The sequence below is a fragment of the Stegodyphus dumicola genome, chromosome 5 (genome assembly GCF_044657685.1).
Source record: "Stegodyphus dumicola isolate Sdum_Otavi_A_Nest chromosome 5, ASM4465768v1".
NCBI lineage: Eukaryota > Metazoa > Arthropoda > Arachnida > Araneae > Eresidae > Stegodyphus > Stegodyphus dumicola.
The window spans coordinates 147411966-147427343 of record NC_140772.1 but is presented as its reverse complement, the minus strand read 5'-3'; the positions used below and the strand labels follow the sequence as shown (position 1 = coordinate 147427343).

At 34.9% G+C, this 15378-nt stretch overlaps 1 protein-coding gene across 1 annotated transcript in view; it reads left to right on the top strand.

The window, feature by feature from the left end:
- LOC118195026 (sulfotransferase ssu-1-like) overlaps positions 1 to 12354 on the top strand; it is a 41015-nt gene extending 28661 nt beyond the window's left edge. The window contains exons 2-4 of the mRNA XM_035366259.2: positions 4903 to 5163; positions 8996 to 9260; positions 11581 to 12354. Of these exons, the coding sequence (XP_035222150.1) occupies positions 4911 to 5163; positions 8996 to 9260; positions 11581 to 12037 (975 nt within the window). The 5' untranslated portion in view covers positions 4903 to 4910 and the 3' untranslated portion in view covers positions 12038 to 12354. The remainder of the gene's footprint in view (positions 1 to 4902; positions 5164 to 8995; positions 9261 to 11580) is intronic.
- The last annotated feature ends 3024 nt before the right edge of the window (positions 12355 to 15378 follow it).

The following is a 15378-nucleotide window of genomic DNA, read 5'->3' as shown; positions in this document are numbered from 1 at the left end:
CCACCGAATTTTTTCCGTCGAAATGGACGTTTGGCTTGATTGACGCTCTCAAAGTCTGGACCAAGTATCCAAATCCTTCCAATTGGCTTGTCATTTCTTGGTGTTTTCCAGCGGCTTCCATCCAATTTTCGGCCATTTCAGTTCGATAAGTGTTCGGGCGCCAATGTAGCGTTGCGCGCCTCCAACTTGCACGCAACCAAGAGGTGACTGTTGAAACTGTATAAAAGACAGAGTCTTGTTAAGGGTTTAAGTCCCTTTTTATTCAACGTAATAAATTACAAGTGCGTGCTCTAGACGCTCACAAACTGCGCCAACTCGGCGGTCAAATAAAAATAATAACCTGAAAAGAAACTAAAGACAAGACTCTAACTACGAGGCTCTCTAAAAGTAACTAACCTCACCGCGTTTTACAATACCGCTGCTAATTCAGCAAACTTGAAGATCACTTGAGCGATTAACAATTCTTCCAGGCCAGCACACAGGCCGAAACGCGGGGTTTTTCAATTTCTGGCCAACTACCTCCGCGCTCGTGAAGTAAGAACAGCACACCTTGAACTCGTTTCCTTTCTATTTAACTCAGAATACTTCCGCTGATAATTTGAATCCTTGCGCGTTCTACTAAAATTTACATACTCTGGCATTGGCAGTTCCAGGGGAAAGTGAGGCTTGACAGGAAAGGTAGTTTAAACTTAAAATAAATGTTAGTTAAAATAAATATAAACCCTACAAGTTCATTAAGTGGTGTTATTTACATTTATATTGCATTTATCTTATGATACATTTACTTTGCATTATCTCCACATCTAAAATATAAACACATAACGAGGGCACATGCTATGCACATTGTTTAGTGCACCAATTTTACAAATTCATTACATGGTGTTGTTTACATTAACATTACATTTGCATTACATTGAAATTATGTTACTTCCATAATTAAGACATTTATAACATATACACTGCTTTCGTTTGCATTTTCTTCTTGAGTTCATTACATGGTGCTATTTACATTTATATTGCATTTACCTTATGTTACATTTGCATTGCATTATCTTCACATCTAGAACTTTCATAATTAAGATACTTAAAGAGGGTACATGCTATGCACATTATTTACTGGTGCTCTCTCTATGTGCACCACCTTCACAATTTCATTACTTGGTGTTGTTTGCATTTATATTACATTTGTGTTTCATTGAAATTATGTTACTTTCATAATTAAGACTTTTGCAACATATACACAGCTTTCGTATGCATTTATTTATTATGTTCATTAAATGGTACTACTTACATTTATATTGCATTTACCTTATGATACATTTACATTGCATTATCTTTACGTCTAAAACATAAACGCTTAAGGAGTGCACATGCTATTCACTTTCTTTACTAATTCTCTATGTGCGTTAATATTATAATACATACTGTGCACATTATTATTACTTTTGCGTTACACTGAATTTATGTTACTTTCATAATTAAGATACCTATAAGATATACACTGCTTTCGTATGCATTTACTTATTAAGTTCATAATGCTTATTATGTTCATTACTTATTAAGGTCATTATCCTATTTTACGTATTACAGTACATTGCATGGTGCAGCTGGCATTTTATTATATTTACTTTATATTACCATCGTACTCGTGGTAAATGCTGATACACTTGGTGTAGATATTACGTGCAGTTATATTACAGGTAGAGTGAAAAATCTAAGGATGGCACAGATCTGTGTTTAAGTCAGACAGTTTGTCCATCAGTTATACTATCTTTTAAATTAGGTGCCGCTGTTTTATCATGTACTTACAAAAGGTTTGACGGTTCGTCTGAGGTAGATTGATGTGCAGCCCTTCTGTAAGTGGGCAAGACGTAAGATAGTGCTCTGGTGAGCCATTTTCTCTGCACGCACATTGGTTTGTGTGGCTGATGCCGCGTTTGTGGAAGTATTCCGGAAAAGGTCCATGTCCGGATATAAATCTTACCAGCTGTGTGTTGGCAGTGTTTCTGATGGGATCCACGTAGCTGATAAAGTAGTGCGTGCGCCTCCCGGTGGCGCTGGTGTCCCATTCACTTTGTCATAAACCGGTGGCCTTTAAGTGAAGTGTCTTTTTGAGAAACGAGTGGGGCCATGGAATGGTTATTTGCGTACTGGATGGATCTGTCGTTGCCTCCTTGGTGTGTTGATCAGCTAGCTCATTGCCTTGGTGGCCGGCATGAGCTTTCATCCATTCTAGTTTCGTGCGATAAGGAAAGTTTTCCCTGAGGTCCTTTTGTATGCCCTGTATGATGTCTGATGGGTGGTCCGGATTCCATATGGCATACAGTGATGATAGACTATCAGTTTTGATGGTAGCATGGCTGTGCTGATGTGTGTGCAGGTAGCGAATTGATTTTGCGATTGCTACCGCTTCGCTCTGGAAGACGCTGTTATTCTGTCTGAGTTGACCTTTCCATTGCTCGTTTACTGTGTCGTGCGTCATGGCTACATATGCGCATCCTACCTTTTCATCTATTCTTGACCCGTCCATGTAGATGATAAATTCTCCGGGACGATGGGTTGTAGTAGGATTAACAGTGATAAAAACTCCCTTGCTTTTCACTGCTGGGTGGATGTTGAGTGTTCAGATATTCGTTTCATAGTCTTCAGGATAGAAATTCTCTTCATCGAAAGTGACTGCTCTTTTGAGCTGTAGGACGTGTTGTTGACGTGCTGCCTCTTCTTCGGCACGAATGTGCAGAGGAAGAAAGCCGGCGAGCACGTTAATAGCATCAGTTGAAGTGGTTCGATATGCTCTGGTGATTCCCAATACAAAGGGTCTTTGGATAGTGTTGAGATGCCTGACTTTCCTGCCTTGCATTGGATGTACCCATACTGCGGCGGCATATGTTACTATTTTCTCAACTACGGTTGTATAGAGTACTTTTTGGATATGCGGGTTAAGGCCCCATTTATATCCGTAGAAGAGTCTCATCTGCTTAGCAATTGCTATTGTCCATATTTTTACATCCTGAATGTGGGGGATCCTTGTCATTTTATGATCGAACGTAACTCCTAGGTACTTCAGCTGATTTACTATCTTCAGACGTTGGTTATTAATTTTGATGATACTGCGTCTTACTAGTGAGCCTCCCTTTTTCGGAATTAGTAAGACTTTGGACTTATGCTCAGCTATTGTTAGTTTCAGTTTTTGACAGTGTTCGTGGAAAATTTCACACACTTCGTTGCAGTTTCGCTGTAACTCTTCCCGTGTGTTTCCCCTTACAATCAGTGCCACGTCGTCTGCATATGCAAAGATCTTAGTGTGCGCCGGCCACGTCGCTGTCAGAACTTTATTGAAAGTTTCAGAGAGACAGCAAAGGTATAAAAGACACTTTTATTAGTTTAAATAAAGTTTAACATTCAGCACTAATTCATGCTTACATAAGCGAACTATTATGGCTTAAATTAAAATAATGGATCAACTAAAATTAATGAAAATAAGTTAACCTCACGGCTTTACGACTGAAATAACGGGGAAACTGGCTCTTGACTAAGGTCGGCGTAAACAAGCCTAATGGCAAGAATAACTCAACACCGCAAAATGCTAATCACAAGAGAATCAAATTTAGCAACGTATCCTTCAAGCAGCCAAAACATGCACTAATTCTACCTTCTAAAACCTTCCTAAATAGACTTTTCTTTCTACCTAATTTGAATATCGCGCGAGCCACAAATTCACATTCCGGCAGGGAAATAGAAGTGTGATTGATAAGAGAGAATAGTAACATAAAAAACTGGTTAAGAGCTTAAATGATCCATATATATTTTTAATTGAACAGAAATCTGATATTGTTGTTTTTATCATTGACTTTTAAAAATATGTTATTTATCACATTTTGCTAAAAAACTGAATAATTCAAGAGTATTACTTTAAATAAATACATGCAACATATTTACGTTACAATATAAAACCGAAAGTTTTATTAAAAACTTGAGCATATGGAAAAACAAAGTAAAAAATGAATCTATAGAAATGTTTACAGCTGCAGAAGATTTAAAAATTCCAACTCACTTTTCCAAAGATTTAACTCGAAAAGTTATAACTGGGTATTTAAAAAATCTGGAAATACAATCTCAAAAATACTGTCCTTCAAATGTGGGTGTTAGAAAAGAAAACTTTGTTCGTATACCACTCTCAACTGATATGATTAACATCAAACATTTAAATGCTCAATAAGAAATTCTCAAGTCTTCTAACAACACAAATTTGAAACTTGAGTTTTTCGCAAAATCCTTAAATGAGTTTTGGCTATGGATTAGCACTGAATTTCTGAAATTTTCCTTAACATACGTCTAGCATTTTGTACTACATATTTATGTAAAGCGGCATTTTTAATAATAAGATTTATACAAGATAAAGAGTCGGCCACCTCTGCAAAGAAGTTAGAAAAAACTCTCCGTACTGCGGTGTTAAATATTTACTCAAGATTTAAATCTTTGTATAAAGTACACAAGCACACTCAGCTCATTATCTTAAATGTTCGGCTTCATCTAGACTGCTTGATTAAATTTAATTCATATGCATGTCGAAGAACTGCTTTCAAATAAATTTTCTTTGTGATTTATTATCATGAAATGTTTTAATTCCTATTCGTACTTTAATTCGTAGTTTATATGTCTATACTCAGGACCGCAAAAATATTTGCTTGGATAAAAAGGATCGCTATGTGGAACAGTTTGGAGAAGCTCTGATTTAGATCATTTATAAAATGAGGGAAAATTCTTGAACAGTTTCTTATTTGCTTGATGACTAATTATTGGTGTTTAATTACTCTTTGATTGTAAACATAAAACACATAGTCATTTGATATTGGATGAATCATTTTGAATTACTATGAATTTTCTACCATCTCCTTTCAGCAATCACAATGTCTAAAGTTCCTGTAACTTCAACGGTATCGCAGTTTATTGATGGCTTCCAGATTCCGGCGTTTTTTAATGCAGAAACATTCCGTTCCGCCCTTGCCTACAAGCCTCGAGATGATGATGTGTTTATTGTGACCTACCCTAAATGTGGAACAACATGGGCGCAACATATTCTTGTTCTTATCTTTAGAATGGGAAAGCCTTTAGAATCAGAAATAGAGTTGTGGTCTGCAAGTCCTTTTCTTGCTATGGCAGGTAATAACTCCCTTAAATTTATATATTATTTACGGCAACCTAATAATATGATCAACATTTATGTTTTGTAAGCGTTTTATTTCCAGTAGCAAATTAAACAACTGTATGCACTTCATTCATAAAACGTAAGCGCATTTAAATTCATTGAAGAGGAATTATTAGCTAACGTAAATAAGTTCTTTTCCTATAAAAAGCCCCATATTTAAATTTTTAAAAAATCATTCATATATTTTAGTTTTTTACTACACCATTGCATTATTCAATTTATCTAACAGAAGTTAAAATAATGTTTCTTTTATTTTGGGAACTAGCCATTTTAAGCTTTGGCCACTGCTAAGGCAGAAGCTGCGATCATTTTATTACAGATGCACAGGCGGCCACTATTACCTCCTGTGAAGGGGCAGACAATTTACATCCATGTCTTCTCCGCACCTGGGCTCTATGGATTCGCACCCGGGCCCTTTGGTGCGGCAGTCAGAATCACTACTTTTTTCCCGTCTGGGCGGAGGGCCCACCAGCGGCCGAGCGGTAAAGTCGCTGAACACTGGTAGTTCGGTCCGAGGTTCGAATCCCGCGAACGGGCTGGCTACATGGGCGTTTTCGTGGTTTTCCCCATGTGTAACGTGTATACGAGCCAGTTTCCCTTAGAAAGTCCTCCACGAAATGCATCCCTCCCCTTAGGCAGATAGCCCTAGTGTGCTTTGCCATAATTAAATACACCAACACCAACCCGTCTGGGCGGCGTAGAAGCTAGTCATAAGCTTTAAATTCTAACTCTCAAACGATTCTCACTAGCACTTTATCAAACGAATTATATCTGAAAAGAATTCAAAAAAGCTTAATAATAAAATAATTCAATCATTAGACAAATAGTAGTAAATAAAGCGCTTTTCTATGCTAGGTCTTTCCATGATATATAGTTAGTCCCTTTTATTAAATTTACTTATTTTTCACCTTATCCGAATTGCAAAGCTGAACATATTTGAGTTTGCGTGCATCTTATTTTCAGAAATAAGTTAAAACTCTCTGCGTTAAAAAGCGTAATTTGTAAAAGTGAAATGAGCTTGTAATGATATTTTCGCTGAAGCAGAATTAACTTCAGTAACTCCATTATTGTCTGATAAAGTAACAAGAAATTACGATTTTAAAACATATTTTTCAGCAAATTTCAGCCTTCCACTAAATCACTGTGATATGATTAATTAAATATAATACAGGGCTGTAATATTTGGTGACAACAGTGAACTAACATTTAAAGGTTTCAACGCAAAATGCCAAAATGAAATTAACAGCCCTTCTGGACTAACGCCTTTTGGGCTAGTAAATAAAAATCTGAAAGCTTTCAGATTTTACTTTACGCCCAAAGGGGCGTTTTTTTAGCGTTTTGTGTGTTACCTTTATCTATAAAATATCATGTTCTTCGCACTTAAACCATAACCATTCAGTTCAACAGCAATATCGCAAAATAATTTTTAAATGAGCATGTCTTTAGAATTTCCGACACACATGCCCGCGCGCTGGAGACAAAAATGATTTTTCTGTACAACGTTGCCATCGTTTGCTTTGAAATCCTTGAGTTTGTTAATCAAAAAGGTTTTACAAAATATGAAAAAGGTAATAAAACAAATTCCAATTTAGGGTTTCCACATGCCCATATTCGGGTGGAAACGGACGTTATTGAAAATTTGATGGCTCTAGGTATCGTTGTTTTATCACAATGCCAGAAAACTTTAAGCAGATTCTTCATTCTTTATATAATTATTAAATATAATACAGAGCTCCTATATTTGGGGGCAACAACTGAAAACCGAAACGACGTTTGTAGTAAATTAACGTAAAATGGCAAAACGACCGCCATCTTCTGTGCTCCCCTCCTAGATTTACTGTGCTGCACTCATTCTACTACTTGAAGCGCTTTTCTATGGCATACGAAGTTCTGACAGCGGGAACACAGCATGAACTTTTCATGCTAATCTGGGCATAGAGGGAATGTTGTAGTGAGAAGACAAAACGAAATTCATAGTCCTTCTGGGCAAATTGCCCCTTTGGACTAATAAAGAATTGAAACCGAAATATTTAATGGTAACCCCTTACAATAGTTACGACACTCAGAATAAATTCACATTTAAATCTTCCCCCACTTTAAAAGAAAAGGATGGAAACGAACAGAGCTCTCTACGAATTAATTAATAACGAAAGGCATGTACAATTTATGGAAGCTCTGAGATCCTTAACTAAGAAATAAGAAACTGAATTAGTCTACGTCCCTCGACAAGCGCAGTTCCAGCTGCCAACATAGTTCGGTGGGCCTGATCAATGGATGTAAGTACTCGCATAATGGGTTGATGTAGGTAATAACTATCAGCCACTCTAATTGTTACAAATCTTTAGCTGCTCTTCTTATTTTTTTTCGCAGTCGCCGAGAAAATCAGCCACCAAAATATCTGGTCTAAATAAAAATTTAATTGCTTGTATAGCTCAAATTAAAATTTTATACAGTTACAAATCGACTCCCAATCAAAACTCATAGTAAACTAGCTTTGAAAAATTTAATTCAAGGACGAGTGTAATTTTTTTATTCTATATTTACTTCTTTTACGCTTTTCTGGCTATAATATTTCATCCGAACTGCTATCTTTCGCAGCAAAATGAATGAAATTTTGTGTTTTGGTAATCTTTCATAATGAAGGAAAAAGAAATAAATGAGCTTTCTGTTTTTCAAATAAAAGTAAATTTTAAATAAATTCGGCAATTTCTGGGGTAGATCAGATTTTCATGGTAATTTGCAAATGAAATTCAAAGGGAGAATTTAGTGTACTGCTACACAGATTCTCATTTTTATGCAGGTTATTCGTTGCTTCAGCAGTTGTAAAAATGATTTTTTGCAAATAAGACGGAATACTATCTAGCACTTTTATATGACTTTCTTCTGTTAATAATTCAAAACTAAATATTAATATATAAAGCAGGTCTATCAATGTCAGAGGAACATCATTTAAACAAGAACTGCGTATTTTATTAAAATCAGGTTACTTGGTTATTAGACTGAATTTCACACTAGACGGGAGAAAAATATGTTTTGGAAACTGATTCTTGAGAAATACATGTGTTAATTAGAACAAACAAACGAACAAACAAACAAACACACAGACACTATTCTTTGTATGTGTAGATTTTGTAAAACTTAGAACTTTCTAATTAACCACCTCTACGATTTGAAAGCGAGCTGTAGCAACTCTTTTCGTAATAAAGCATTTTTATCTCCAACGCGCGAGACTGTTGTCACTCGGGAAAAAAAAGTACGAAAATTAGTGTTTTCAGAGTTTTTAATTAATATATCGGCTGATTAAAGTCATACGAAGATAGAAACAGTCGAAATGGCTTCCCATGAGTTTTAGGAATCGGGAATAATGTATTTAATATTTGGCAATGCTATTTTTATTTACATCGTAAAGTTTAGGAATTTTTTATTAACAAACTCTACGATTTGAAAGCGAGCAGTGGCAAAGCTTTTTGAAATAAAGTAAATTTTTATATCCAGCATGCGAGACTGTTGCCACTCGAAAAAATGAGGACGATAGCTATAGTAGTGAATGAGTTATTAGCGAACAAGCACGCAGACTTTCTTCTTTAAATATATAGATAATTCAGTGAATAATACGAATTGAAATTTTTAATTTATTATCTGTAATAAAGCCGTTGATTACCATTTTAAATCTTTAAAACCAATTTAAAATTGTATTTGACTCACAAACTGTTGCATATTGTATTTAAATATATTAGATTATCTACTTACCTGTCTTTTATTATTGTATCCAAATGAACTTTACAGGTGCTAGCGCTGCAGAAGAGATGCCAAGACCTAATGCTATAAAGTTCCATCTTCCTTATCATCTAATTCCAAAATCGGATAAAGCCAAGTATATCTATCTGACAAGAAACCCAAAAGACTGCTGTGTTTCTTATTTCCACCATATGAGAAATGTTCCCGAACATGAGTTCAACGGAACGTTTGATGAGTTTTTTGAGCTCTTCATTGCTGGAAAAGTAGATTATGGTGATTACTTCGATCATGTTCTTAGTTGGTATGCTCACAGGTAACTATATAAAAATTATTTTATAATGGCGCAAGTCATGACTAAGTATCAAAATTTCTTTCCAAATAGTTATATATAGTTGATCTTTCGGGCCTAAAATAAAGGCAGGAAAAGATAAATCTTATATTACAGTTAAATATTGAGTTTATATACAAACATTCAAAGAGTGAATATGGCAACCAAATTAAAAGGGCACTGAATTTAAAAAAATCTGATGTGGTTACCACATGACTTCTTCGTACAGTCTATTAAAATATACACACTTTTTCCTGCACTTCATTTAAACTTTCCTCTTCGAATTATTCTAACTTAATTAACTGATTCCTCAAGGCAACTTGAAAATGACATAAAAAACTGCAAATTTTGAAATTAAATATCCCGGGCAATTTTTTCTACTGTCAAATAAACTTTAAACTTCTTATAATTTTCTTTTTTATAACGAGTATAAAATTTAACAAAATATAATAGTATAGGAATCAGGAGATCGCACGAAAAGTTAGATTTCATTATTTCTCCAATTTTTTTAATTTGACATTTTCAAAATATTACTGTTTTCGACACTTAAAAAACTTCTGTAATTGGAAGTACATGACTGCGACCAACGCCTGCGGAAATAAATCCAGACTTTTAAATCAAGTTAAGGGGGTGGGTATAAACAGGAAAGTAGAATTAAAGGTGTAAACCTATACACATACACACACATATACAGACGGAAGACAAAATATTGCGAACACCTGTGAAAAAGTATGAAATGAAAGGCTGTATACAATCAGCAAGAGAAAAACCTATATCTTCCTCATTTTTTGTTCAAAAAAATTCAAAATCTCTACATTTTACGTGCGAGAGCAATACGTGGCTCTCGAGCCTGCGTTTGAAACAATGCCGACTTATTAATATTATTTTTAAAACAATTAATTCAACTTAACAACTATTGAAAACGTATTCGGAAGTTAAATAATAATGATATTCATCTTGTGCTCTCCAGACATCCTTGTCCATACTAATTTTCAGTTTCTTCTTCCTTTATGCGATCTTATCACAGTATATTGCATAAAAGTTTATATAAGATTTTAAAATATTTCATTTGTTAATAATCTGTTGAAGAATGGTTTATACTTGTGTTATTAACTGCAGAGTAAATTATCCAAATACTGAAAAAGGGTATTTGTTTACTTTTCCGAAATCGGATTCGCTGTGCTGAAAATGGCTACATGCTCTTCACTAACAGAATTTCATCCCATCAAAACATTCTAAGGGATGCGCAATCAATTTTTTAAACTTATGATTTTTTAATTGAAAAAGATAATTTGTGCATTTAGAAAATATGTATTTCTCGATCAAAAATTACGCTTTATTGCTGCATGTTTGATACTGATTAAACTTCTGTGTCTGATATTGTTATTATAAACTTATTTTGAATTCTATAAAACCTGAAATTAATTACGCTGATACATATATCAACAAATGACACAGCAGTTATTCATTAATTCTAAAGCATTTAAATCTCTAACAAAATCTAGTGAGATATTAATTAAAGTATAACATTTAAGCATGTAAGCAAGAACTTCATAAACCTTTTTAGAATATCAGCTGAATTTCAGTATATGTACTGGAATGATGTGTATATACTGGAATATGTGTTGAAGTACTAGGTAGCTGAATTCTAGCTAGCAATTTCCAGGTTCCGCTGGTGACGGTACGGGTCTCTCAGATTTTAGTCCCAGCCGCCCTCAGTGAAAGTTGACGTGCAGACAGTTTACGTGGGGTTAACTAAATTAGACAGTCCAATCCAGTTCTTAGTTTTATTGCTTGTACGGTTTGACAATTGATGTAGTTAAATTAACCTTTCTTTCGTTTATAACCACACATTACATATGATTGCAATCTTTTTATTCTATTATCTTAATTGTACTTTGTGTGTGTGTGTGTGTGGTAGGGAAAAAGACGTATATGAATTTGCAAAACTATCTTCTTTATTTCAAAAATTTTGAAAATGGTTGTATTATTTTAGACAATTACTGAGAAATACCTTAATATATTTATTTACATTACCTTAATATCTAATACTGTATTGTTGTTTTAAATATCAGTATTCTATCAGTCTCAACTGTCGCAAGAAGCAAAAATCGAAGTTGCTCGGGCAGTTCGTATAATGAAGGAAATATGCAGCATTTTTAGTTTTAAAATCGTTTGCTTGTACTAATGTTTTTCTTTTTAAATAATGGTAATGTATCTTTGATAGTATAACTTTTTCATAAAGTCTAGAAAAAACTTTTGACTCTTTAACATAATCTGCATCATTTACTATCTGCTTTTACAGGAATGATCCCAACGTACTTTTCTTAACTTATGAGGAAATGAAGAAGGATATAAGGAGTGCAATTTTTAAAATGGCATCGTTTATCGATGATGCTGCATATGCAGAGCCACTACGAAATGATCCTGAAAAATTGAATAATATTGTGAAATTTAGTAGCTTTGATTACATGAAGAAGGTTGTAAATAAAGGTATCGAAGAATTACGATCAATGTCTAAGGAAGAAATAATGAATTCTACACTACCAAGGGAGTTTAAAAATATGTTCGGTGCTTCACCTACTCAAAAACAAGAACGAGACTACACCAAAAAAGATGATAATGCTCATTTTGTACGAAAAGGGATCGTTGGAGGTTGGAAAAACTATTTCTCTGATGAACAGAGCAAACGCATGGACAAGAAATTTGCTGAGAAATTGAAGGGCACTGATCTCGAGGTTTTGTGGAAAGACAACATGTAAACATTTTTTAATTACTTTTTCGGAAGATATGCTCTTTCAACTCCTTTCCCTAAAAAATAAAGCTTGTTTATTCAAGAAGGGATCAACTCTTTTGAATTATTTCCATACCATTTATAAATTTAAATGAAACTTTATTGCAAATTTTAGTAAATTTGACAAAAATAGATGACTGCCAGTCCCAAAATAAGAATCTTGCAAGAATCCCTGGTATTGGGTCTTCCGTGTTCATCTTTAAAACACACAAAAGGATTGTTCAGATGTACAAGCCATCTCCAGCTAAAAAATAAAGCTTTTGAAGATTTTTCACTTTTGAACAATGTTTATTCCTTTTTCTTACCAAACAAACAATGAATGCCTGTATGCGAACAAATTTTAAAATAACAAATTATTTTATTTTTAAAGCTATATCTCAAATTTGTTTAAAATAAATTCTTACGTTTCGAGCTTAATTTTTGTTTGCTTAGATCTTCAACTTTATTTATTTGAATTTTGTGTGAGATTTATGCATACAAATCAATTATTAATTAACCAGCAACTAACGCAGAACAAAATTAAAGTAACTGTTGCAATTTTATTTAAATATATATTAGTCTCAGTTTGTTAATATGGTTTCGGGCCTTTTGACTTGACATATGATTTGAAACAAAATAGCCACTTAACTTCTCACTTAATTATGGTTAGTCTACAAAAATTGCCATATGACATATAATTCTGGTTAGTTCTAATACAGACACCGGAAATATATATATATATATATATATATTTAACTGACCGCTATTTAACTGAAGAAACCGGTATTCGAGCAATTAATTTTCGTTACATCATTTAATTCAATTTCTATGTTTAACTTAGCATAGAAATTGAATTAATAAATGATGAAATTGAATTAATAAATAGCATAGAAATTGAATTAATAAATGAATAGAATAGCATAGAAATTGAATTAATAAATGATTAATTCATTATTAATTCAATTTCTATGTTTAACTTAGCCACATGCTAAAAAACAATATTTTGCCTTTGCTTTCTTTACGAGATCACGGTTCTATTGTCTTAAAACCTTAATATACTATAATAAAAATTCTATTGGACTTTATTTTTATTTACACTTCTGACCACCCAAATTGCAAGACCAAGAAAGACAAGAGATAGCAAAACAAAATTTATTTAGTAGTTAACATGTTGACCAAGTATCAAATGATTAAATTTATAGACATCTGTGAAGTATGGTTCCTTCCAGAATCAGTAGCCAGAGTAGCCGCCCCCCATTGTTGGAGATCACCGCTGCCACACGCCTCGGCATTTTTTCAAAGCGACTTTGGATGTGTTCTTGGGGTACAGCAAACCAAGCAGCTTCCACACGTTGCCAAAGTTGATCTGGTGTGGCAGCTTGGGATGTAATCTGTGTCAATCGTTCAGGAAGCATGGACCACATGTTTTCTATCGGCGAAAGATCCGGAGAGCGAGCTGGCCAGGGAAGCAATTCAATCTGGCGATTGACAAAGAACCCTTAGACAATACGTCCCACTTGTGGTCGCGCATTATCCTGTTGAAATATGGCTGTGGGCCAGCCCTAAAGGTAAGGAAGGACAACTGGCTCCAACACCTCGGAGATGTAGCGCTGGCTAAAGTACCGGCAATGCGTATTAGAGGAAAGCGAGAGTGATATCTAATACCACCCCATGCCATAATACCCGTTGCAGGACCAGTGTGGCGGTGTGCAGCTGTTCAGCATCCTCATTCCACGATGTCTCCAGACTCGAATCCGACCATCGTGGTGTTGCAGACAGAAGCGTGACTCGTCAGTAAAGACAATTTCATTCCATTGTGCCGTCCACATCCTTCTTTCATCGCACCATTGGCGGCGGAGACGTCTGTGGTTCTGAGTCAAGGGTAGACGAAGCAATGGACGTCTTGCGGACAGACCACTCTGCTGTAAACGGCTTCGAATGGTACGCGCTGACACTGGATGATGCGTTGCAGACTGAATGTGCTGTTGTGCTGTGCTATGGTTCGTGATGTGACTGAACGATCCGTCAGTGCCATGCTCACGATGTTCCTGTCATCACGTGAAGTGGTGCACTGAGGTGGATGCAATCGAATACGTCGGTCCGTCGTACTCTCCCGCATCCAACGGTCACATATCCGCATTACAGTTGTTTGGTTTCCTCCAACACGAGTACCTACTTCCCTGAAAGATAATCCACACTCTCGGTAGGCCACTATCCTTCCTCTGTCGAACTCGGATATTGATCAAACGATTATCGCTGTTTACAACAAGACATAACTGATTTTTTTTTAAACCACAAGAAAAACACAATTGCCGAACTTGAAATTGTTTAAACCTTAAATAGCGCTTTGAAGTGGCGTGCGCATGATGGGCGTCTGCACTGAAATTCTAAACATTTGCATATCTCACCTCCGCTAATGCATGTTGTAAATTTCATGTTATTTGCATGCTTCCTTCAAGGTGTTGCGTTTACGGTGGCCAGCAGTGTAATAACATTTGTAAGAGTAAAACAAGTAATAAAATGATGAAATATTAAAGATTATTTTAACGCGCTCTCGTAAGTGGGAAGTCGTGCTTTAATAATCTCAGATATATTTCTGAATTTATATAAGACAAAGTAATATTTAGACCCAAAAATGAGTAATATACGCCAAATTTTGACATTTGAATTTTGAATATGAGATTTGACTACCATTTTGCTCATTTTTTAAATACTTAAGAGTTTAATTTTGAAAATACGTTGTTTTTACAAATGGCTTTATTGGAAATATCAATCCAAACATATAAAACAGCTCAAGTATCACACATGAAGAATGACAAATAATAAAAAGGAACAAACATTTATAAAGAATCAGAATAAATGAACATGGGAACAGAAGGTAAAAAGTTAAAAATTTAAACAACAAGGAAAGGAACATAAGTGAGGTAGTCTTTACAAGGAGTTCATGAAGGCTCTGGCATTCCAATATAATTTACTTTATCTCACCACGTTTCTGGCGACTCTTTATCTAGTTCTGGGCATATAAGAAGATGCTTTGCATTCATGATGCCCGAATTGCAAATTTGGCATATACTAGATGGAAGGGTGTCAATTTTATTGCGATGATGTTCCATGCAATCGTGACCTGTTTGCAGTCTGAAGTTTGACACAGCCTCTTTACAGAGTTTTTGACAAAACTTTTTCCATGTGTCTTGAATGCTAGCCCAGGATTTGCCTGTTGCTCTTTCTGCCCGGTCAGATTTAAGATTATCCATTAATTCCTCAAAAACATGCTTTTTAAGTGAATACCTACATGTTAAGGGATCCATTGAAAAAGGATAGTTTTGTTGT